This window comes from Mycteria americana, chromosome 4 (assembly GCF_035582795.1).
Source record: "Mycteria americana isolate JAX WOST 10 ecotype Jacksonville Zoo and Gardens chromosome 4, USCA_MyAme_1.0, whole genome shotgun sequence".
Lineage (NCBI taxonomy): Eukaryota > Metazoa > Chordata > Aves > Ciconiiformes > Ciconiidae > Mycteria > Mycteria americana.
The window spans coordinates 26854177-26879003 of NC_134368.1; the positions used below are offsets into that span (position 1 = coordinate 26854177).

General features: G+C 37.2%; 1 protein-coding gene across 6 annotated transcripts in view; it reads left to right on the forward strand.

Annotated features, from left to right (window-relative positions):
* Positions 1–24827, forward strand: part of WDR19 (WD repeat domain 19) — a 49284-nt gene that overhangs the window by 20093 nt on the left and 4364 nt on the right. For all 6 annotated transcript variants that reach the window (XM_075499941.1, XM_075499942.1, XM_075499943.1 and 3 more), the window contains 17 exons: positions 120–324; positions 897–1056; positions 1660–1770; positions 2038–2147; positions 3263–3320; positions 4209–4355; positions 4471–4553; positions 6045–6128; positions 7194–7340; positions 7771–7895; positions 9296–9408; positions 10301–10369; positions 12939–13016; positions 19290–19386; positions 21431–21555; positions 22196–22277; positions 22913–23063. In XM_075499941.1, the coding sequence (XP_075356056.1) occupies positions 120–324; positions 897–1056; positions 1660–1770; positions 2038–2147; positions 3263–3320; positions 4209–4355; positions 4471–4553; positions 6045–6128; positions 7194–7340; positions 7771–7895; positions 9296–9408; positions 10301–10369; positions 12939–13016; positions 19290–19386; positions 21431–21555; positions 22196–22277; positions 22913–23063 (1945 nt within the window). The remainder of the gene's footprint in view (positions 1–119; positions 325–896; positions 1057–1659; positions 1771–2037; positions 2148–3262; positions 3321–4208; positions 4356–4470; positions 4554–6044; positions 6129–7193; positions 7341–7770; positions 7896–9295; positions 9409–10300; positions 10370–12938; positions 13017–19289; positions 19387–21430; positions 21556–22195; positions 22278–22912; positions 23064–24827) is intronic.

Below are 24827 nucleotides of genomic sequence, written 5' to 3' on the forward strand. Positions count from 1 at the left end.
ACCTTGAATTAATGCCCTGCAAATCTACATTATTTCAGCTGTGACTGGTTGCTACACTTTTTACCATGTAGGGATTTTTTTAAATTATGTCTTCTTTTTCTTCCTGACTTTGAATGTAGGATCAAAGATTATTTTGGCAGGTGGCACGGAAGTCCCCTTTTCCCATAAACCTTTGTTGTTGTATAATGGAGAATTAACTTGTCAGACTCAGAGTGGGAAAACCAACAATATCTATCTAAGCACTCACAGTTTCCTTGGCAATTTGAAAGACTTTGGACCTAATGAGCTGACACAAATGCTTACTCAGACTTTAATGTTGAAAAGGTACATCTGTGTTTTAATTATATTGTGTAAATTGTTTTCTTCTGTGCTTATAGCTCAATACAGCATATCCTGGTGATTTAAAAATGTCATGCTGAATATTGATAAATTAGATTGATCCATGAGTCCATGTAGCTGTCTATGCAGACCAAGCAAAATAAGTGACCCAGTGGTGCTTTATTTGTTTTTCCACTGTCAAGTAAAAGCTAAAGTAATTTTTTTCAAGACTGATTCAGGATTCTATGACAGTGGCTCTTCCAAAACTGGCTGAAGGTGCTTCTTGCATATTCCCCTCCCACAGTAATGAAGCAATGCAAAATCAGTATAATGGAAAGAATGCCAGAGTAGGGAAAGCAGATGGTTTCCTGAAAAAGTGTGGTAGAAACAGGAGAAATAGGAGAACTGTAAGTTATGCATTTGTATTTCTCCTTTCTTCCTGACACATGTCTCTCTCCATGGCTTAGAAATAAATGCTTTTTATGTTTTCCCTATCATAGTATTAGAAAAAAAAAAGCATTGAGAGGGAATTTTAGGTATGAGTAATACTAGTTTTAAATGCATTTCACCTTCTGTAGGTTTTCTGAAGCATGGGAGGTGTGCAGACTTCTGAATGACCAGTCTGGTTGGAATGAGCTGGCCAAAGCTTGCTTACATCATATGGAGGTGGATTTTGCAATACGTGTTTATCGGACATTTGGTAATGCTGGGATGGTGATGTCACTAGAACAAATAAAGGTAAAATGTAAAGTCCCTTTTAAATAGGAAATACAGTGATTTAATTCTTCTTTAAGAATTGCTGAATTCTTATTTTTGTAGGGATTTTGGTTTTCTTAAATAGAAGGTGAGTTATTTTCAAGGGAGTTAATAGTTATAGAGGAGAAAGCGTCCAAACCACATAACTCTTGCTTGGCTTTCTCTTGAAGTGGTTGCAGTCTGTACTGGAATGCACAACATTGCTTTCTGCATTTGCTTGAGAGCAGCAGAATATATTCATGTCTCGGGCATTTGAAGGCTCTTTTTTCCCTTGTTATTTTTGAGAAAATGTTTAAGGCTGCTATTATTATTTTTAAAAAAATAGATTGCAGTTATACATCTAAAAGTGTGCATGAAATAGTACTTTAAAAATATACTTCTGCAAATTGCTGATTTTAGACGGTGTTAGCTGTAGTGACTTTGAGCTACAATAAGAAAGTGAGGGCTTTTTCTGGTTTGTAGAATCCGTAGAATGGTTGTAAAATGTAAGGATATTTTCTTTTACTGTGCTTACTAGATTATGTTACTTATAAAAATATTTTTTTTCTTTTGGACTACTTTTGCACGTATTATGTCTTTTTACAGGGAATAGAAGACCACAACCTCTTAGCAGGACATCTTGCCATGTTTACTGGTGATTTTAGTCTGGCTCAGGATTTATATCTGGCATCCTCCTGTCCTATTGCTGCACTTGAGGTATTCATTTAAGATGTGTAAATTTTTTTCTGCTGTTTTCATCTCCACCTTAATGTTGGAATGTTTTACCTTCTGATAATTCTGCCCTTTTATGGTTTTGTTCTTGCCACTGTGTGACTGACATACATTCTTTTAGGATTAATGTCTCTCTGTCAAATTGTTTGAATCTTTCTAGCTCTATATTTGTATTTAGAATAATATAAAGTTCATATTAGAATTCAGAATTTGATACTTGCATCAGAAAATGTTACTGTTCTTTGTTAATAGATGCGAAAAGACTTGCAACACTGGGACAGTGCACTTCAGCTGGCTAAGCGTTTGGCCCCAGACCAAATCCCTTTCATATCAAAGGAATATGCAATGCAGCTTGAATTCACGTAAGTTCTACTGTAAAGTTGCAGTATAAGAATAGTAAACCAATACTCATGCTCATTAGAAAAACATAGAATTGAGATACTTCAGCTGACTGCATTGCTGAGAGAGTATTCTGTGAGGTCTTGCAGCTATAGTATGAGGAAGAGTAGTTTTGTAAGGAATACTTCATTATAGAGACATGTTAGCAAATAATAGTTACTTTTGATTAATTTCAGTAATTCTGGGTTCTTTGCAACTGGTAGGTCCACTATATAATAATATCATCTACTAAATAAATACTTTGTTGTAGGCAAGTGCTTGGAAAACAGAGAAAGTTCACACCATTTAACACTTCTTACATTGGACGAAAGCCTTGCCTTTTGCCTGTCTTTCCTTAAATACCCAGTAGCCTTCATTTTCTTACATATTTTAGGTAGAGGAGTGTCAAATTTCAAGGCTGCCAGTCCCTGAAAGAGAGAAGGTATTAACCATTTGCCATGATTTTAAAGTCTATTTTATAGCTAATTCTTCCCAGATGAAACCTGGTCTGTTTAATGCCTAAACCAAGATGAAAAACTCTTATCTATTAATGGAGTTTATAGACAACTCCTTCCCCCTGGCAGTGCCCCTGGCACTGAGAGAGGACACTGGTTGGTCACAGAAAGGAAGGAACGGAGGCAGTTGAAGCAGTGCAACTATCTGTAACTTGAGTTCTGAATGTACTTAAGGGAAAAAAAATTGCCTTTGTTTTTATGTTGCAAAAATTCTAAATAATTTTAGAAGGTTAGTTTCATTTATCTTCCAGAAAAATGTGGAAGTAGAGATGAGATTATTGAGGTGTACTGTGCAGATTAGATTCTTTGCCTGTCTTTCAAGGGAGGTTTATTGATTTCAGTATAACAGAATTGCGAGATGGACTGCCTCTTTGACTAGTAACTTGATAAAGTGCACAGGAAGTGCCATGGCATACTGTGTAACTGTCCATCTTTTGCATACTTCACATCCTTGTATGGAGTCGTTATGTCTAAAGCAAGACATAATCTTGCATGCATAAAGTATGCATAATCTGTGTGGTAGGAAGGTAACCATCTCTTCTTATTAAAAATATTCTTCCAAATAACTTCCAGTTTTCTTTTAGGGGTGATTATATTAACGCTCTGGCACATTATGAGAAGGGAATCACTGGAAACAACAAGGTAATTCCTTTTTAGTAATGATAGGATTTGTACTGTCATACTACACATTAAGTTGTCATGTTTCAGACTCATTTGAATTCAGATTTTTTTTTATTCAGCTCTAAATCTATGTGACTATTGCTTTTGGGATAGTAGTCTTTGCACTTCTCTTATTTTTAATATACAGAATGGTGCTTTCTCTAGGTATAAAGCAGTATTGCTGTTGTATTAACATGGCATGACTAGATTTAGGGTTTTGTAATTTGAGTGGTTTCATAATAGACGTGCAAATGTCAGAGAAAATATTGCTAGGATTTTCATTGGTATTACAAAAGTCCTAATTATTCCTTCTGTTCAAGACAAGCAAAGATTGTGTTAGAAAATAAACATCATATTCAGTAGATCCTTCCTTATTCTGGCATTATTTCCCCTAATATTTGCAAAATGTGAAGCAGCTTAAATGATAATAGGGGAACATAATAGGGGAAATAGCAATGTTTTCTGAATTCAAGCCATTTGGCTTTATGAAACATCAGTGGTCTTACCACCTTTAAAAAAAAGTAAAGGAAATATCCTGCTTGTAGTTTCTCTTTCTCTCTACTGTTGGTTTTGGAGGAAAGAGGAGAGTAGTACTGAGCTGTCTGTAAAACAGATTCTTCTCGTGTATGCTTGGTCTGGACAGATCTTGTAAGTAAAATGTAAAAATTAAAGACAAAGCTTAAGAAGAAAACTAAGCTAAGTTCTTCTAAATAAGTGACAGCTGCAACTACGCAAGAATTTTGAGACAGAAATTGATTTAACTAAGTCCATGTAATGTTTTGTTAATTTTAGTGCTTGGTTACTGTGGCTTTTGTGACCTGATATTTCTGATGTATAATGTATAGTAACTGCTTGTCATTTGGTTGCCAGTACCAGGAACATGATGAAGCTTGCCTTGCTGGAGTGGCTCAAATGTCCATTCGAATGGGAGATATCCGTCGAGGGGTAAACCAGGCCCTTAAACATCCCAGTAGGTTACTAAAAAGAGACTGTGGAGCTATTCTGGAGAGTATGAAGGTATTCAAAAGAGTTAATAAAGCTAAGGCTGAATATGTGAATTCATTAAGCTATTTATTTATTTATTTGTAATCTTAATTTAGAAATTACATTTTAATGATTTCCAATATTGTAGCAATTTTCAGAAGCTGCTCAGCTGTATGAAAAGGGACAATATTATGACAAGGCAGCATCAGTATACATCCGGTGTAAAAACTGGTAAGTGCAGGTTTCAGGGGAGTGTTATATGTCAGAGGACTTGCTGTGGTGCTCTTTGGAAAGGAATGATTCTCTGAATAGCACAAATGTCTCATTAATTATCTTTCATTGATTTTATCGTTCCCTCCCCCAAGCTTAAACAAGAACAGTGTTCTTTCAGAAACTTATGTTATTTTGAATATAGTCTTACTGTAAATGGGAGATAGTCTTCCTTCTTTCTTTTGTTTGTGTTATGTTTAAAGTTACCTGCAGTTTCAAGTCCTTTGTATGTGTGTGCACGTGCGCACATCCACGCTGAATTTAGTTATTTTATTCATGTAGTTACTGTTTAGTTCATTAAATACATAGCTGAGACTGAATATTCAGACAGTTGGAAATTATTCTAAGTTGCTGGTTCAAGTGGAGTCTGTATCATGAGTAGTCAAAATTACTGGCATTATGTTCAATACACTTTTAATTTTTTTTAAGTGAATTTGATTATTGTCAAGTTTCCAGTAGAAAAGTACAATTTTCTGAGAGATTTAAGGGCTTAATTCTTGCCTAATTACAGTGTATGGACTTCTAATATTAAGAACTGATTGGAGCAGAGATCAGAAGGACCCCTCCTCTTCATGCATGTGCTCTAAAAATTAGGTTGGAATATTATGTTCGTTTACTAAGGAAAATTTTATTCCATTATAGACGTGTCAGTGACATCAGAACGGACCAAAAGAACACTTTGTTAAGTAGGGTAGCTTGCATATAACGATAGCCTTGATTTGGAAATTGGGAGGTACAAGCTTTGTTTACTCTAGCAGAAGGAGGTTTGGTTTGGGGACTGCTCTATCTTTTAGGCAGAGAGGTGAGATTTAAGGTCAGCCTCTCTTCAGTCTCTCATATCCTTTGTCTTGAAAGGCCCACTGCTTAGTTTGCTGGCTTTTAGAGATCATATCACTCTGTGCAACTCCTGAAGCTAGATTTATGGAAGGACTGACGTAGTTCTGTGTTCCTCCACACTCTGCCGTTACGGGTGTTGTTGCTCAGAGAATCTGGTTCTAATTGCCTGGAGTCTTCTGTACAACTTATGGCCTTAAGCACACAATCACAGGAGTAATCACAACTGCACCTGTACTGGTGGTCTTTTGTACTCTTTTGCACATTCTTTCAGGTTACAGTTTTAATATGGTGCTTCTTCTGTAGATTAATTAGAGAATACCGCAGGTAAAAATTGTTGGTCTGGCACTTCTTATGCTCATACATCTCAAACTTTAAAAAGAGAAGCTACTGTCCTCCTTTAAGCCTGTATGTTCGTGAAGCAGTCTATAATTTCCAGTTCTTGTATCTATAAAGTACAGCTTTTTGAAAATATTAAAGTGCCTTCAAAGCTTATACGTTATGTTAAATTACTTCTTTTTTATCCTTCTTTTTAGTGTTGGTATAAATGTGCCTGTTTTACTGGAGAAAATTTGAAACCAGATATATTATTAAATAACTATTACCTTGTCTTTATAGGGCAAAGGTTGGTGAACTTCTTCCTCATGTTTCATCTCCAAAGATTCACCTACAATATGCAAAAGCCAAAGAAGCAGATGGCAGGTGCATTTGAATGCTTATCTTTTTTTATAAAACAAGTCGTTATTATTATTGTTGTTATTTTTATTATTATACATTACTCCTTTTGTAAAATAAATTAAAAGACAGACTTTAAATTTTGCATAAAATAGCCTTGTGATTTTAAACATAATTTAGGGCCCTTCCACTAGTATCAAAGATGTGTTTCTAATTGATCATTTTCCTGTCTAAGCATTAATATCTTTTTAAAAAAATCATTAAAGGTTTTTAAGTACTGTACCCAATGCAATATTCCACTTAGCAGAGTATTGAAGTTCAGTTTATTTCTAATGACTCCTTAGCTGTGATTTTTAAAGCTCATTCAAAGGGGGAATAATCATGAAAGAAAATATTTCGTTCTAGAACCACATTACTGTTACATCTTAATGGATGCACTTGCATAATATTGAATAATGTGAAATTATTGGCTGAAATGAAAGCCCAAAATAGGTTATATTTAATCACAGAATGTAGTTTCTACTAGTCCTTACCTGTAAGTAAATGTGCTTCAGAATAATGATACTTTATAATATGAAACAGCACCAAAGTTAAATGTTTGCACTGATGAGAATAGAAAATACTATTTGTGTCAATTGCATAGTGTGAGAATGAGAAATTTCTTGATCTTGTTTACAGAACAGAAAAGAAGTCTCATTTTTAAAATTGTACAACTAGTTATCATCTGTTTGGTTTTTATTGTTCTCTCACTCCCAAGTGATTTCATACAGAACTGATGGAGCAGGTGATGTTTGCTGATGGAACAGATGAACCACTTTTAAGATATAACAAAAGGGATGCTGGCAGAGTAGTCAAAAATAGTATTGTTATAGACATTTTTCTGTTGTCTCTGCCTTTCATTCTCCCAAGAGAAAATGAAATGGAGACAAAAAAACCCATAGTCAATGCAGAACAAGGCTATTATATGCAGACTGAAAGGAAGGTGTCACAAGGTAACCTCTCAGAAATAAAATACTGTATGTTTCTTTCACACCGTATTGTAAAGAGTTATTTAAAAGTTAGAAAAACTGATGTGGAACCATTATTTTGCAGGTACAAGGAAGCTGTGATAGCTTATGAGCGTGCAAAACAATGGGACAGTGTAATTCGGCTATATTTGGATCACCTTAATAATCCTGAAAAGGCTGTTAATATTGTGAGAGAAACACAGTCTCTTGATGGAGCAAAGATGGTGGCCAGGTAACAATCATATTACGCAGGTTAAAAAAAGGGGTGAAAGAGGCCATACCTATTGGAAGTTGGTGAGGCTTGCTAACGTATCAGACTCTGGTTATTGGTACTTGGCCAAGTGACTATATATTCCAGTTTATTGATTTGAGTTCTCTAAAATTTGGACAGCTAAGCAGGTACTGATTTTTTTTTCCTCTTTTTTTAACTTTCTGATTAAAATTATATTAACCTGAAGTAATAAGCTTAGACAATAATAAAAGTTGCCATGCTGTATTATTTATACTGTTAATTTTAGTAACCTATTTAAAATAATCGAGATATAAAATAAATTAGAAATGTATCATACTTGTATGCCACAAAATATAGTATATTCCTAAAGCATTTGGTGTATTCATTATGCTAATTAGTACTAAGGTATTAATTTGTTCATTCTGATTAGATTCTTTCTGCAGCTTGGTGACTATGGTTCTGCCATCCAGTTCCTGGTCATGTCCAAGTGCAATAATGAAGCTTTCACATTAGCTCAACAACACAACAAGATGGAGATTTATGCTGATATCATCAGTGAGTATTCCAGGTTAATAGTTTGCTTGCAATATGTTTTGCTGCTCTTTTAATTGGTTTAGACCAATTTGAAATCATAAGACAAGGGGTGTGAAGTTTTGTTTCCCAGCCTTTTCCATTTCCAGTCACCGTGGACAGATTTGGCAATCTGTGTCTAATTCAGGCCTACAAGCTAGGCTTTGCTTTCAGCTTAGGTATCTCTCTTGGTCTTCAGTCTAGGTTGTTTTTAAATCCTGCCTGTGCTAGAGCTTTTTCTGTTTATCCGTAGAGATAAAGCATTTGTCTAGACTATTTTCTTGTGTCTGATGAGGAATCCCTTTCTTTGACCTTGATATATGTAGTACTGTTTTTCCAAAACTGAGAATTTTACTGGTACAGTTCTTGATTTTTATCCCCTCTTTTCCTTTTTTCATGGTTCCAGCTCTTCTCTTACATGTGTGTCACTTATCTTTCTTTTTTTTCCCTTTAAGGCCCTTCGTGGCCTCCTCTTGTCTCAGTGAGAGACAAAAAGGAGACCTTACTGAGAAGCTGACTTTTACCTCAGGCCATCAAGTCAATCAGTGGCCAGCTTGTCAATTTGCAATAAATTTTATATTTTTCACCTGTATCAGGCACCATTCTTTGTGGAAACAGCTCCACATACCTATCTACCAAATTATCTCATATTTTCAATTAATCTCTTTCCTTTAAAAAATGTATTCTTGTTATGCAGGTTATAAAAACTTGGCAACGGCTAGCTTGGTGATGTACTGTTGCACCTGCTTGTCAAGGTGGCCACTGTTGTTCTGCTGTTCCTTATGCTTTCTTCCTTCTCTCCTATCCAAAATGGGATGTCTCAAATTGTAATCTAAGTGGGTTGGAAAAGGGTTTAAAACTAACTTTGGAGTACTGGTTGTTTTTGTTTCAGATGTGTACAGTAAAACAGAGTCTTGGTTAGAAGACTAAGTAGTATTCGCTCCTACCATGTGGTTACATTGGTCCTGATAGTCTTGCTCTGTGCGATACAGATATACTCACATATTCTTAAACTGTGAAAATAATTCAGGTGATAATCTCATAATCACTTGCTCTGTTTTATTGTTGCCAAGACATAATGGAAAAATTCATTACTAGGTCATAGTTACGCCATTTTATTATGTCTGTTAAAAAAACAGAAATCCCATTATGGTGTAAAACCTATGGAAACAATTATTTCACTGCATTATTAGCTCCTAATGTCTGACATTTAGTCTGGTTAAATAGGAAAAAAATGTATAAGACATAATTTGAGTCTAGCTGGCTTTGGTTTTCTTTGAATGTCAGTAGAAAAAAAAAAGTAGAACAGGAATTTGTTCCTTCAGTAGACCCTTTATCTTACTTAATAAGAATACTCTGCTATCATTGCTGTCTATCTCTTGCAGGTTCTGAAAGTACTACCAATGAAGATTATCAGAGCATCGCACTATATTTTGAAGGAGAAAAGAAACATTTTCAGGCGGGAAAATTTTTCTTGCTGTGTGGTCAATATGGACGGGTCAGTACTTAAACGATAAAACAATGATAGTTAAATGTTCATAGAAACTGTTCAAAATACAGTACTTCAAAATCAGGGAAGTTCATAGTAGACTTTAGCTGCCTTAACTGATGACATACTGATATTTTTAAAAAGCGTAAAAAATGTAAGTAAACTATTTATATTTACCGTTATCTACATTTTAGTCTGTGAATTATACACTGTCATGCACATAATTTTTTCGTAGCAGTAGAGGCTCCAGGTGGATCAATGATATACTGTTCTCAATGAATCTCTAAATGTCAGGAACATAGAAGTAGAATTTATTTACATTTTATTAGCTTGACCAATGAAGACTTGGTTGCTGACTAATTAATTCATTTAATACTGTAGCATGCCCTAACTTAAAGCTTTTTTTTAAAAAAGGAAATACGATAATTGAAGTATGTTGATGGACACACTTCCTTTTGATCAGTTACAAATCAGTGAACTGATGCTTATTAAATGTTTGATTTTTGCATACTGAACACATACCAAAAAAATATTAACGGTTTTTGCAAATTACAGCCATTGTAGGTGACCGCTCCTTCAACTGGGGCGTAGGTGGGGTCCAATGGCACATTAATCGTTAATTTCTTCTCACCATATTGCTGTGAACATCTTTCACAGTTAGATGAAGGTATTCACCAGAATTTGGCAAAGACTCAACTCTTCTTTATTGCAGGAGTATCTGTAGGAGCAGCTGCTACCTCTATAGTGTATGTGGTTATCCTTATGGCTGTAAAATACAGTCAAGATAAGCATTCAGTGTGCCACTTGTCTGTCAAAATGCAGAGAGAAATAGCTTGATAAAAACTAGAAAAATGTTAATTTCATGTGTCTCAGTTTTAACTTTTCTTCTGTATCACTTTAGGCATTAAAGCACTTTATGAAAAGTCCAAGCACAGAAGATAACTTGGCTATAGAAATGGCAATTGAAACAGTAAGCAACTTTGATTAAACAAAAAATTCTTCATCTTTTCAGGAAGTTTACCTTCAGTATTGTGACATTTTCCTAGCATAAGTGAGTGTGTTTGGACAGATTGCAAATAGAAGGAAAACTGTATCAGTAAAGGTGATAACTAAACATTTAAAAAGTAGAATAAGTTAATACTGACACCAGAGGAAAATGTGTTTTCAGTCTTCAAATGAGGCTTTATGAATTCATTCAGATTTTTGTGGTTGTGTCAGCGACACCTGAGTTTGGAATTTTCTTTTTTACCAATATCCATATGCAATTTTTCAGTTTTGCTGATTTTTCCAGTCTGCGCACTATGGTTAGAGAGGTCAATATGCCTTCATTCTCGCTCTCTGTCACAGAAACACAGAATGGTTGAGATTGGAAGGAAGCTCTGAAGGTCGTCTGATCCAACCCCCCTGCTCAAGCAGGGCCACCTAGAGCCAGTTGCTCAGGACCATGTCCAGATGGCTTTTGAATATGTCCAAGGAGGGAGACTCCACAACTTCCCTGGGCAACCTGTGCCAGTGCTTGGTCACCCTCACAGTGAAAAAGTGTTTCATGACCTTCAGATGGAGCCGCCTGTGTTTCAGCTGGTGCCCATTGCCTCTGGTCTTGTCATTGGGCACCACTAAAGAAAGCCTGGCTCCTTTTTCTTTGCACCTTCCCTTCAAGTATTTATATAATTGACAAGATCCCCCCCAAGCCTTCTCTTCTCCAGCCTCAACAGTCCCAGCTCTCTCAGCCTTTTCTCATGAGAGATGCTCCGGGCCCTTCGTCATCTTAGTGGCCCTTTGCTGGGCTCTCTCCAGTATGTCCTTTCTCCAGTATATCCTTCTCCCTCTTGTACTGAGGAGCCCAGAACTGGACACAACACTCCAGGTGTGGCCTCTCCTGGAGTAGAGGGGAACGATCACCTGCCTCAGCTTGCTGGCAGCACTCCTTCTAATGCAGCCCAGGATACCTTTAGCCTTCTTTGCTGCGAGGGCACATTGCTGGCTCATGTTCAACTTGATGACCCCCAGATCCTCTTCTGCAAAGCTGCTTTCCAGCTGGGTGGCCCCCAGCATGTACTAGCGCATGGGGTTGTTCCTCCCGAGCTGCAGGATTTTGCACTTCCCTTTGTTGAGCTTCATGAGGTTCCTGTCAGCCCATTTCTACTGCCTGTCAAGGACCCTTTGGACGGCAACACAGCCCTCTGGTGTATCAGCCACTCCACCCAGTTTTGTATCATCAGCAAGCTTGCTAAGGGTGCACTCTGCCCCATCATCCAGATCAGACTGGACCCAGTATTGACCCCTGGGGTACACTGCTAGTTACTGGCCTTCAACTAGACATTGTGTTATTGATCACAACCCTCTGGGCCTGGCCATTAGCCAGTTTTCAGTCCACCTCACTGTCTGCTCATCCAGCCCATACTTCATCAGCTTCTCTATGAGGATGTTATGGGAGACAGTGTCAAAAGCCTTTCTGAAGTCAAGGTAGACAGTATCCACTGCTCACTGCTCTCAGCTTCCACTGTCAGACAGAAGACCAGTGGCAGCATCACTTACTAACACCTTTTGTTTTCATCCTTATTATCTCTAAAAACCTCTTTTCCATCCCTAAAAAAGAAGAAATTTGGGACGAAGCAATCTTTGCTTAGTTATTTTTCTCATGATCTCCAAAATTGTGTAGTCATCAGGTCTCCAGCTCATGCTGCACCTCAGTACGTGTGAACCTACTCTGTTTCTTGAGATTCCCTTCTAGACGATATATGCTGGAAACCTGCCTAAGCAGGCCTATTGCCAGCTTCCATCCAAGCATCCACTGTGACTTTCACTTTCTGTCATCCAAACCATGCTCAGACTGCCACTGTTCCCTTGAAGAGCCCACAGCTTTGAAAATCTCGTTAGGTATCACTAGAGTTTTTTCAGACTCTTAAACAGTAGACCTGACTCTGCCTAGAGCTAACACAGCCGCTCTTGAGGCCTTCCCTCTCACAGAGCTGTTGGCAGGGCTTGTAAGACTGAAGTTTGAGGCGTCTAATGCTTTCCTCTGGATCCAGATGTTTCAGTCCAAATGAATAAACCAAAGGCTATGAAACAGCCCAAAGACTGTTGCTGCAGTTGTACCATATGTATCCTTGTGGAATCTCAACATCTCACCCGTATTTTTGAGACTGTCTTTTCAACTGGCCAGATAGTGCTGGCTCTATTCTAGTGACCAGCACTGAATATTCCTCTGAGACACAAATTGTGCTGGGTTGCTAGACATAGCTCTGTGACAGCAGGCTTCATCTCATGGTCCCTAGATTCGGACGCCTTCCCAACACTGAAGCAGAAGAACAGTTCATGCTGGTAGAGACCTGACATAACACTTTAGAAAATAAATGTGAACTACTGCATGTCAAAGCTGATTAACCAAGTAATCATCTGGTTCGAACACACAGAACTAAAAAAAATCATGTTTTAAATCTATATAGTTTCAGTGTTTTTATAGAAAGCCTCCTTATGAGTAAGTATTTTTCCTTTCTCTTTCATATAATAATTTCTTCTGTCTTTATTTTTAATAGGTGGGACGGGCAAAAGATGAAGTCCTAACAAATCAGCTGATAGACTATCTTATGGGAGAGAGTGATGGCATGCCCAAGGTATTGTATTTTTACCACTGCTATTGTGTTACCTTGCTGTGCTACAAGATCTTATGAGCTTATTTTGTCCTAAAATTTTTGGGAGACACAGATTGTGTTTTAGCTGGGTTTCATTAAGGAGCAAGACGTATATGATCACTCTGCGAGTCATTCGCCCAGTAACTTCAGTTTCAGAAAGATAAAAAAGGAAGTAACTATCTTAGATAGAATCATCTTTCTCCAAGCTTTATGAAAGCAGGTAGTTGGACAGAGGAGATTCAAATTAACGCTCATACTGAGGGAAAGAGACAAAACTTAGCTGTTTGTTCATGCCAATTAGCCAGCTGGCTGTTGTTGCCTTTCCCAGATGGACGGTCAGCGTGTGTGTGTCTCAAGACTAGCTACAGCACTAATCTCTTCTTGCAGTGTGGGGAGCTGGTCTAACTGTTGCAGTGGAAGAAAGTAAGGTAGTAAATAGGAGATGAATGACAAAAACGCAAAGAAGATCAGGCTACATTAGTTCCTGTATTCACACATCAACTTAAGACATAAAAAGTTGTGGACAGATTTTCAAAATTACCCAGCTCCTTGTTGATATCTTAAGTGATTAATGACCATGTTCTCAAAAAGAGCTTAGCCCAAAACAGCTCTGTTTTAAAATGTGAAATGAAGGGAAGAATTTGGCACTGAGATCACTTGAAAATGTAAGTGCTTCATGTGGATGCCCATATGACAGTTAAACTTTATTTTTAAAAAATTGTCTTTCTTTTTTGATTTCTTATTATGTAGAAGTATTTAGTTTAATGTTTGAATTGATTATTCATAGAGCCAGCTTCATCTGCAGATATAGGCTGTAGTTCTGTAAACTAAAACACAGAGTTTCTGTTCTGTGTTGGAGAACGCAATTATGTATTTAATTTATGATAGAAAATCTAAAAAATAGGAAGCATATTTGAAGATGTTTGGTGACAGACCTTCCTAATGTGGAAGTTTTGATTAACAGTAGGAGAATAAAATACTGTGGACACTGATTTTTACATTGTCACTCATCATTGTCATAAAAAAAATATTCTTTGGATCCTCAGAACCTTACATATTTCTATTTTATACTGTTTAGGAGGTGCTTGGTGAGGTAAGAGGTGTTCTCTGCTATGAGGCTTCTTTTAATGTCGTGTGATCAATTAATAAAATTTTGAAAGGGCCATTGCCTTTTCTTCTGGGTTTCCTGCACTTTTGTTAAAAGCAAATCATTCACTGAGTATAATAAAAGGCTTTTGGCAGACTGGTAGAAAGGCTTTTGGCAGACTGGTAGACTATTTCATCTTTTTCTCTTTTGTATATATGGATTTGGGAGTTGGAAGATACTTGCTGACAGATTTTTGTGTATTAGTTGCCACTGCCATAGGTTTGGTAATAAAGGAAGAGGATAATTCACAAACTAAGCAGAACATAGATTAGATCGGTGTTATATATACAATACAAGAAGTAGATTTTGACCATCCTCCATTGGTATGATTATTTTTCCCAGGGCAGATTAAAAATGTCCACTGTAAATATCACGTTAGACATCAGAACAGCAGCATTTGAGGTTAAGATGACAAACAGCTCTTTTGCAGAGTGATTGCTGATGGGCTATCTGGTTTCTCTGAGTTCGAGCTATAGAAAAAAAGGCTTCACAGTCCATTTTTGGCTTTGATGTCCGTAGAGCTTACGGTACATTCAATCACATTTGGGCTTGAGTTCATGGAACTAAGTGGCTGAGCCACTTCAAGTTTTACTGCCTGTTAGAGCAGAGCTTGAATGTGAGCAAAGTGGTGCTGCATCCATAGTTTTCTACTGTAAAAGCCAGACCTCAGGTGTGGACATTACAGTCTGCAGTTAATTCCTTAGTCAAGGAATTTAAGGTCTCATACAAACTCACAGTAAATACAGTCAGGTACAAAGTGATATGTATGGAAGAATAAGTTCTGCCTTACTGAGGGGAGTAAGGTTTAGTAATGATGGAGATGGTATGGTCTTGGTGTAGTAAGCTTATTTCATCGCTAATATTACAGCTGTGGTTTATGATTCTGTTGTGAGATTAGAAATTGTGGCTCTTTCCTCTTTGTATGGTGCCTAGAGATTAAGGGTTTGATATTTTAGACTGTTAGAGACAGTGGACAGCTGATGGCCAAGCCAACCTTGCTTTTACAAAACTAAAAAAAAAAAAAAAAAACAAAAAAAAAACCAAAAAAAAAACCCCAAAAAACCAAAACCAAACCCTCTATCTCTTTACAGTATAGAATAGAATAGACTATTTCAGTTGGAAGGGACCTACAACGATCATCTAGTCCAACTGCCTGACCAATTCAGTGCTGCCCAAAGGTTAGAGCATGTTGTTAAGGTCATTGTCCAAATGCCTCTTGAACACTGGCAGGTTTGGGGCATTGACCACCTCTCTGGGAAGCCTGTTCCAGTGTTTGATCACCCTCTTGGGGAAGAAATGCTTCCTAATGTCCAGTCTAAACCTCTCCTGGCATAGCTTTGAACCATTCCCACACATTCTGTCACTGGATACCAGGGAAAAGAGATCAGCACCTCCCTCTCCACTTCCCCTCCTCGGGAAGCTGTAGAGAGCAATGAGGTCGCCTCTCAGCCTCCTTTTCTCCAAACTAGACAAGCCCAAAGTCCTTAGCCACTCCCCATAGGACATTCCATCCAGCCCTTTCACCAGCTTTGTTGTCCTCCTCTGGACACATTCAAGGACCTTCACATCCTTCTAGATTGTGGGGCCCAGAACTGCACACAGTACTCAAGGTGAGGCCACACCAACGCTGAATACAGCAGGATAATCACCTCTTTTGACCGGCCGGTTATACTGTGCTTGATGCACCCCACGATGCGGTTTGCCCTCTTGGCTGCCAGGGCACACTGCTGACTCCTGTTGAGCCTGCTGTCAGCCAGCACCACAGATCCCTTTCTGCAGGGCTGCTCGCCAGCCACCCCTCTCCCAATTTATACTTGTGCCCAGCATTACTCCGTCCTAGGTGCAGAATGCAGCATTTCGACTTGTTAAATTTCATCCCATTAATCATAGCCCAATGGCTATTATTATTTACCTCTAATTTGAAATGGGAACATTAATAAAATTATGAGAGAAGGAAAACATAGTGCAAACAAACAAAATTCGACTGCAAGAGACCAGAAGAGAATGAAGCTGTTGAAGGCATTAGATGAAAAATCTGCGCAGCATCAGTGTAAGCAAAAGTAATTTCATATTTATGCTGAAAGTTGGGTGGACAGAAACTGTAGCATCCAGTCTCTAAGAGCGGCAGCCTAGCCATTGGGTTGAAAGAAGTGCGTAGGACTGGATAAGGGAAGTGAGCTACAGTATGACCTCCATAGTGAAGAAGTTCTAAAGATTTTAGAAAACACTTAGGAATTTTGTGAATGTCGTAATTGCCATATTTAACATTGTTTTGAACTTCAATGTAGAGCTTTCTTTTCCTTGTTTAAAAGCTCTCTCTTGTTCTTCTGAATGCTTTAATCCAATCTGCTATAGTCTCTCTCAGTGAGTAACAAAATTTTACTTTATCAAATCATACATATTTGTTTTAAAAATCTACTTAAAAACCACTTCATCTTTATCCTTATTATGCTATGGAGACAGTGTGTTTGAAATTATTGAGCAAATGGGGTTGTTTTTAGAGAATAGCAGCTTTTATGTGGTGGTATTTTTGTAAAGCTGAAAGTAAGAGTGAACTTAAAGTAGCCATGCAGCAGAAACTTGCTAATCCTTTCAAGCTTTGATCTTCAAACCAGATCATCGCTCACAGCAGCTTGATTGCTTTAAATCTTTCGCAGCCAACAATTACGTGGGATTTTAATGAAGTACCGTATTATCAAAATTATTATGCTTACCAAAATTTTGCTACACTATTATCTGACTAATTATAAACTATTTCTTAAATAGTCAACTATTGTATTTGTTAACTTCAACGTGTAAAGATTCTTAATTTGTCATGTGTGTTCTTTTGTAATTTTTCAGGGAGCGTTAACTAGCAAGGTTCTGCTGTTTTCTGTGTGCCTATTTGCTAAGTACATGTGTTTTAAAAAGCAAAACTAAATGAAAATAATGGCTATCTAATATTAAGATCAGTTAGATTGCAATAATAAGTTTTTCCAAAGACCTTGGGGAATGTGTTGTCAGTTGAAAATTCCTTCCTGCATTTTTTGCTTTTAAAATGGCTAACTTTAAAGATAAGAATATGAAAGTAAAACATAAGACTAATTTTCTTTAAAATGCCTTCTACTTTTATATTTTTTTCTACATATGGCTGCCATGTAAGTCATTTAAATATATTATTTAAGTAAAATGTAACTAGGGACATGGCAAATACCATATGAGACCAGTGGTCTGTGCTGGGACAGGATCCTTCTCCTGCTGGTGAAAAGGGAGAAGCAGCCTGGATGAGGAAGAAGTGCAGCCTTCTGCTGTCATCAGTGGAAGGGCTGTCTGTGGTCATTAGGAGGTGCCAGAAGCTGGGAAGAATTACCTCATAACCTACCATTTGTAATAATTTTTGTTTTATCCCACTCAGGGAATAGCAATTTTCCTTTTTAAGGCAGTTTACAGCGGATAAATAGTACCCACTAATATAAGTAGTTGTGGTTACTTTATTATCCAGATAACTATTTCATTATCGTTAAATTATGGTTCTTATGATGTTCAACCTTTTGATTATGTGTTACTTAAAATTCTGCTCCATCATTAGTTTAGAAGTAATTACTTTTGGTCACTTAATGTTCTTCATTATATTGTGAGTTAAAAAGAAGAATTTTACTTGCCTTTTTTCTTTCTGTATGCCAGTCTTTCTTGCTTGCTTTTATTTCTGTGATTTTTCGTCTGCTTTTTCTTGCCTCTCAAGTAGGGAGTTAATCTTTGCTGTCATCTTTATAAGGAAATGTCTTTATATCTTTCATATTTCTCTTCCTTTTAATTTCTGCCTTTTTTTTGCTATGTTTTTGAGACTTACATACAAAAACCACACAGTATTCCAGAGAACAGCACAACATTGATTAATACAATTCTTTTTAAAGAAAGTTTTATACCATTTTAACATAAAATACACATTGTCAGTGGGGGTTTTTTTATTAATAATATTGCAGAATTAGTTGGTTTGGTTTTTTTACTAAGCTGTCTGTAAAGCTACCAGTGATTTTCCTGATTCATCTGTATTTAAGTTGGAACCATACCATTATATACAATATTTCAGCTTAATTTAATCTTGATTTACTAGTTAAAAGATAGACTGTCATGTACAGACTTTACTTTTTATTGATCCCATTTTAGAAATCACTGCTAAAGATCTAAAAGAGTGGCACTAGCCCAGCGGTTTTTTTCACTTAATAGTTCCTTTTCATCGTAAGCAAGGTCATTTTATTTTGTATTTTGTATTTTTACGAATGACCTCTTTTGAGAATTTTCTCAAAACCCTTATGAAGGACCAGTTCTCTTTTCTCTTGTTGATTTTTTTTTTTTGTAACTAGTCTGCTAGAAATTTGAGTACACTTCAAAAAATAGAACTCATGTTTGTTTTCTTCAGTACTGCCATCTTGGTTTTTAAAGTTTTGTTTTAAAATTATTTCAGGAATTTTCTTGATGTTGAATTAAGCTGTTGGATTTCCAGTTCTTGGGTGAACTCTTTGCTACACTTGCCATTCTTGAATGATATAAAGTATAGCAAATTATAAATCTTACACATTTTGTTAGCTGATTGTCCCCTTAATTTGCAGTTCTTTTAGCTGTCTTGGATGTCTACCATCAGGTCCCAGAACAGTATACTCTTTAATGGCCAGGTTTTGTCATCCTTATTCACACTAAGCAATGTTTGCATCTAGATCTCTAACACAATTTAAGCATTTCTAGTAAGATTTCGATTTCTAAAAGCAGTCCTTTGGTTCTTTTCTGACACCATAAATGCCTACGTGTCTGAAGTTGTTGGGTTTCCACCTGTACAACTCTCTATGTGCCTAACAGGCTGCGGCTTTCTGCATCCATATTGACAGGGCTTGGCAACTAACTGCCACAACTTGGTCAGGGTCCTCAACATAGGTGTTTATCTGACTGTCCTAATGGCCAAAACTTACAGGGGAACGTAGCATCAGTAAAGTGTGTTGATACAAAGAGCTCTTCACGAAACAAGCCAGCTTGTCCGCTTTCTTTGAAGAATGTGGTGATGGGATGGGCAAGTAAGGAAAGGGAATACAGCAGTATGTATTCAGTATTAATTGCTTTTGTATGATTTAATTAAGGATGCCAAGTACCTATTCCGCTTATACATGGCACTAAAGCAATACAGAGAAGCTGCCAGGACTGCTATAATAATTGCCAGGGAGGAGCAGTGTTCAGGTAAGTCTGTTTTCTGTAATATGACAGCATCTCTGACACTGCATCCTTGCAGTACTTAGGGTACCGTTATTTATATAGGATTATACTTAGAAAAGACATGTATCAGTGCTTTTAACTATATTCAAGTTTAATTTTTAATTTGAAGTAGCCTCTGTGAAAAGTTTGGGACTCATACCTGTATATTAAATATTGGAAAAAAGAAAACTGTGGAAAATACCTGCATTCCTTATTACATTCAGGTAAACATAGTGATTAGGATTGCCTTTACTTTTCTGTATATCACAGATCTTAGAATTGCAGTTTCTACATGCAGTTTCCGACTTGGATACTGATGCTTTAGTCTTTGAACATGATTTTTTTCAGTGGGAGATGTGCACAGGAGATGGTTTCTGTTGAAAGATTACATGCTTGCTTAAGCCTTGTTTTCCCCTGTAATAGGTAGCTGAAATTAGAAATAGAAAAAAGTCATAAGAAGGGACAGGGCTAGAAGCAAAGTAGCTATCGCCTCCATTATTCGCGCTCCTCTGTAGCCATGGCAACAGCCCTACCAGAATACTGCTTGCTTTTCATTTCATGTAAGTTAAGAAAAATATCTATAAAGGAAGAATAGCAGCCTCAGGAACAGCCCAGGCAAATTAACATTTATGGACTGCTCCTCAGCATTGGCCTAAGGAGTGGAAAATCTCTTAAGCCCTTGGCAAGCATGATCTCCCAATTCATCATAGCAATGAATAATGCATTTGTGCTAATTATGTAAGCAGGAAATGTAAAGGCTCAAGGGTTTAAATATTTACTAGCTTCTCTGAATCTGAAAACTTGTATCTAAAATGCAGTATCCCATACTGTGTTTCATATTCCTTAACAGAATAGATGTGTTTTACAACAGTGTGATAATAAGCACAATATTTTTCTCATTAAAATCACCAATCTTGCAGTAACTGTTTCCTGCACAGAGGCACAGTTTTAGATTGTCCCCCTCTTCCTTCAGGAGATTTCAGTGAAGTTCACACCAATATAGTTTATTCTTTCCTTAAAAGTCAAGCAGTTTGGTATTTTCCTTTGGGTATGCCATTTTATGTGCAATTTTCCTTTAAGTTGATTTTATGTAATCACATGATTTTAAGACTGCTCCTATTACACTGAGAGTCAGTAACACAGCATGAAAAATTAATGTTGTTTTCCAGCAACTAATTCTGGAGTGATATTTAGATGCCTCACACAAATTATTCCATTGGTTGATTCAATTGTAGTGTGTAAAAACACAAAACAAATTGCTCTACAGTGAAAAAATAACTGAATCTGAAATTTCCTTTAAATGCCTCCAACTGCAAGGAGTATAATTTCCTTATACTCTAATAATAATAAAAAAAACACCACCCCAAAAAAAGACCAAAACAAAGCAAGAACAAACTAGCTAAGAGTAGGCTAACCATACTAAGCACTGGTTGTTTTCAGCTGCATTGATAATTTAATGTAATCCTGTGCTTTCTGGACAATCCTTGATAGTAACCTCGAAGGAGTATAATCTAGTTAATTAACATTCAGATTTTAATTATCTCTCTGAAAGGTTTTGGGTTTGTTTGGCTGCAGAGGCAAGGAGTTGCCAAAGCAAATGATAAAGTAAAAGTATGTTAAATTAACATTTGAACAACAGCTTTTGAGTATCTGACATTGCAGAACAAAAAGAGGTAACATCTCTAAATGCTCTAAAAATACCTTTTCTCCTCTTTATTGTGGAAGCAATGTATTGGATACAGCATCTTCCATTTTTAAAGTTTCATTATATGAAATTGTCATCCATGTATGTATTTTGCTACTGTTCAGATGACTTCTCCAAGTGTAATTTTTTTTCTTATTTAACTCCCTGGCTGATACCGTTTAGGATAGTGTGACAAGCAACTGCTTGTGACTTTCCAAAGAAATTGTCATGCAAATGTTTTGCTCTAAGAATCACATAACTTCCTGTTCAGCTTCCATATATGTCATTAGTAAGGAAATTGTTGTGAAAAATTAAATTTACTATTCAGTGTTGTTTGTTTTTAAGGAAACTACCGAAATGCACATGATGTTCTTTTCAGTATGTATTCAGAGTTAAAGACCCAGAAGATTAAAATTCCTTCTGAGATGGCTACAAACCTTATGATTCTACACAGCTATATTTTAGTGAAGGTAATGAATTGAGAAACTGAATTTATGCATAAATTGCACAGTCTCTGATTTATTGAACTGTACATATGGATGCTCTGTATACATAAATTACTTTGTCATAGAAGTTGTATCAGAGAATCCAAGTGCATGCTAACAAGGACAATCCATATCTTTTGGTTGTTTCTGCCTCTGATTAGCATATTCTTTTTTAAATATTGAATAATTAAAAAGCTACATCTGGCTTCCTGTATTTCTTTTGCATTCATACTTACAAATACGTTATGCTGCTAGTATTATTTATTATTATTCATAAGCAGATCGCTGCTTTTCTGTAAATTACATTAAGCAGGGGCGCTTGGATGATTTCTAATAGTTAACCCATGGCCCCTCAGGATATCCGTTCAGCCTACGGCCAGCTTCTGGCCTCCCTCTCTACCAGCAGTGAGGCAGGAGCAGGCAAATAGTGGGCTGAAGGCCAGAAAGACTGTTCTGGGAAAGAGCCACTAGAAAGTCTCTGGTCCTTGGGTGCATGATACACCTCTGCTCCGTTTTGTGAAAGAGCCGTGGGCGCGCAGCTCCCAGAAGGATGAACACCAAGAGCAGGCTGCAGGAATTACTCTCTAAAGGCTGCAGTTAATTCGCTATGTTTGTTGTATTCCAGACTCACGTGAAACGTGGTGATCACATGAAGGGAGCACGTATGCTTATACGTGTAGCCAACAACATCAGCAAGTTCCCATCACGTAAGTGCTGACAGCATAGAAGAGCATGCTGTGCTCTACAGGACAATTCATTAATCATTGCATTAGAAGGTACATTCTCCTCCTAGGATCCTATAGGGCACACGACAAAGTGTAAACACACAGTGTGCTCTGCCATCCTCCACAGAACAGCTCTAGGCCTCCAGGATGGGTTCCTCACCAGCAGTTTAATCTGTCCTTACCCACCATAACTGCAGTACTGAGCTGCCTGAACCACATACTAAGTCTCAGGATCGCATGTCATGAACTGATTGCTTCTGTGACTTTATCACAAAATTTTAATCAGTCTTCTTTTGAAAGTACTTTTTGGGTACATGGAAAATGTAGACTAAAATGTAGACTTCAAACAGTGCAGACCAGATTTGGGAGAAATGGTTATAATCAAAACATTCCTGCTGCCATGCTGAGCTTCAGAAATGCAAGGCAGTGAGAGGCGAAACCGTGATTTTCTAGCATATGGTTACAGGAATTGCACAAATTGTGCAACTGTGTACCATGAGGAAGAAGAAGAATACTGTCAGTTTTCATCAGTACTTTTTTAGCTGTATTAGCTCAAAGGCTTTCAACATTAATACTGGTAAATAAATATTTGTCATCATTGTTTCGTTCTCTTACAGACATCGTGCCAATTTTGACTTCAACTGTAATCGAGTGTCATAGGGCAGGACTGAAGAACTCAGCCTTCAATTTTGCTGCTATGTTGATGAGACCTGAGTATCGTAATAAAATAGATCTTAAATACAAAAAGAAAATTGAAGCAATGGTGAGGTGAGCAGCATTAATATGTACTTTCAAATGTACACAATATCAAGGCTTTATTTGTAATGTTATTTTTGCTCATAAAGCCTATGGGCTTTATCCTGTTTTCATATTGTTTCACTATCTCCAATTTGGAAGGCTAAGAACCATTTCCCCCTTCTCTGAAAATTAAAGGCTCTTCTGTTCCCTTGCATGCGATAAACTTTAAATGCAATGTGCGTGTAAAACGCTTCCTAACCAGGAGTAACATTTTCCATCTTGTCCATACAGATGTAAGTGCAGCCATACAGCTTTAATTGTTCTCTAGTTAGGAATGTACATGTAAACTGTTAGCTACTGCAGCATCAGCAGTATGCTCTTCTCCCATTTAGACTACTGAGCGAATGGCTAGGATAGATAAAAAAGAGTGGAAGGGGAAATAAAATAGATGAATTCTTGACATTTTCTTCCTTATCTCAAGTTCTGTTTTGACAGATCCAAGCCAATATTTTCTGCCAAAGGAGGAAGCGTAGGTGAGCGTATAAGAGCAGGGCAAGCGTATGTAATGCTTTTCTCACTTATTCTACTAGGCTCTAACCATTTTGAGGCTCAGGGACTTGCTGAGCCCATATGGGTGTTTTAGGTATTTATTAAGTCTCTAGGCTCTCCATGAGCTTATCCAAGCTCTCTGCTTGAAGCCGTGTAAATTTTTAGCAACAGATGACTCCTGTGACAGGAAGTTCCATTGTGTCAAGACTGGTCCCTAGCTAGTTTAATGTGATGCCTCCTAAGTTTTCCTCCTGGGAGAGATCTAGCCTTTTCTGTGACACAATTCTATAGCCCTCCGTTTTTCTTTCATTTCCCCTCTATCAGTCATACCTTTTCAGGACCTGAAGTGTCTCCGCTTACATAGCTATTCTTTTATGGATACTTATCCTTATGGCCTTTCTCTGAAACTCTTTTACAACTTTTTTGGAGGAGGCAGGACCAGAACTGCACACTGTATTTAAGATGTGGGCAACCCATGGATTTAAGTAGTAGCAGAATGAGTCTCTGTTGCAGCCTACTTGATTTGCTTTGACTGTTTTTAAAGTGAGCTGATGTTTTCATAGCATATATTATAATTGCAGGATCTTGTTCCTAAGCAACAGGAGTTCAGAGTCCATCATCTTGTATGTGGAAACTTTTTTCCAATAGGCCTTGCTTTGGCTTCCCCCATGTGATCACATCATTTTCTATTTTATGAGTGTGCAGCACAGCAGTAGGTTACCGCAGATGTGTACTGTGAGAATTGTTTATGCTATTCTCTTTAGTATCTTTTAACCATTTTTTTTAAATCATGCAAAGTTCTTCCCTATTGCCTGCTTGTTAATATTTCTAGAACATTCCAGTAAGCTTCTAAAATATTACATCAATGTTAAAAGCCATGTTGATGCATTCCTAATTTATCATGTATATCAATACCTCAGATTTTTTAAGTGGAGACAAAGGAACAGGCCATTGTGAGGGAAACATACATGCCCAGGCTAATAAAATAAGAAATTGGGCTTTCTACACAGTATCAAGATAACTAAGGAAGCCATCTAATTGTCTCCAAGGTTACTAGGTTAAACATTAGAAAAGATGTACCGTCTTCATTGGAAAATATGCTAAAAGTGAATCTAAGCTCTTAATCTATAAATGTTCCATAGAAGATGAAATGTTAAGGTCACACAAGAAATCTGAAAAAAGGTCTCCTCCCACCTCCCTCACCCCCAGCCCAGGTGCTGTGATGTCCGGATCAGGACCATCATT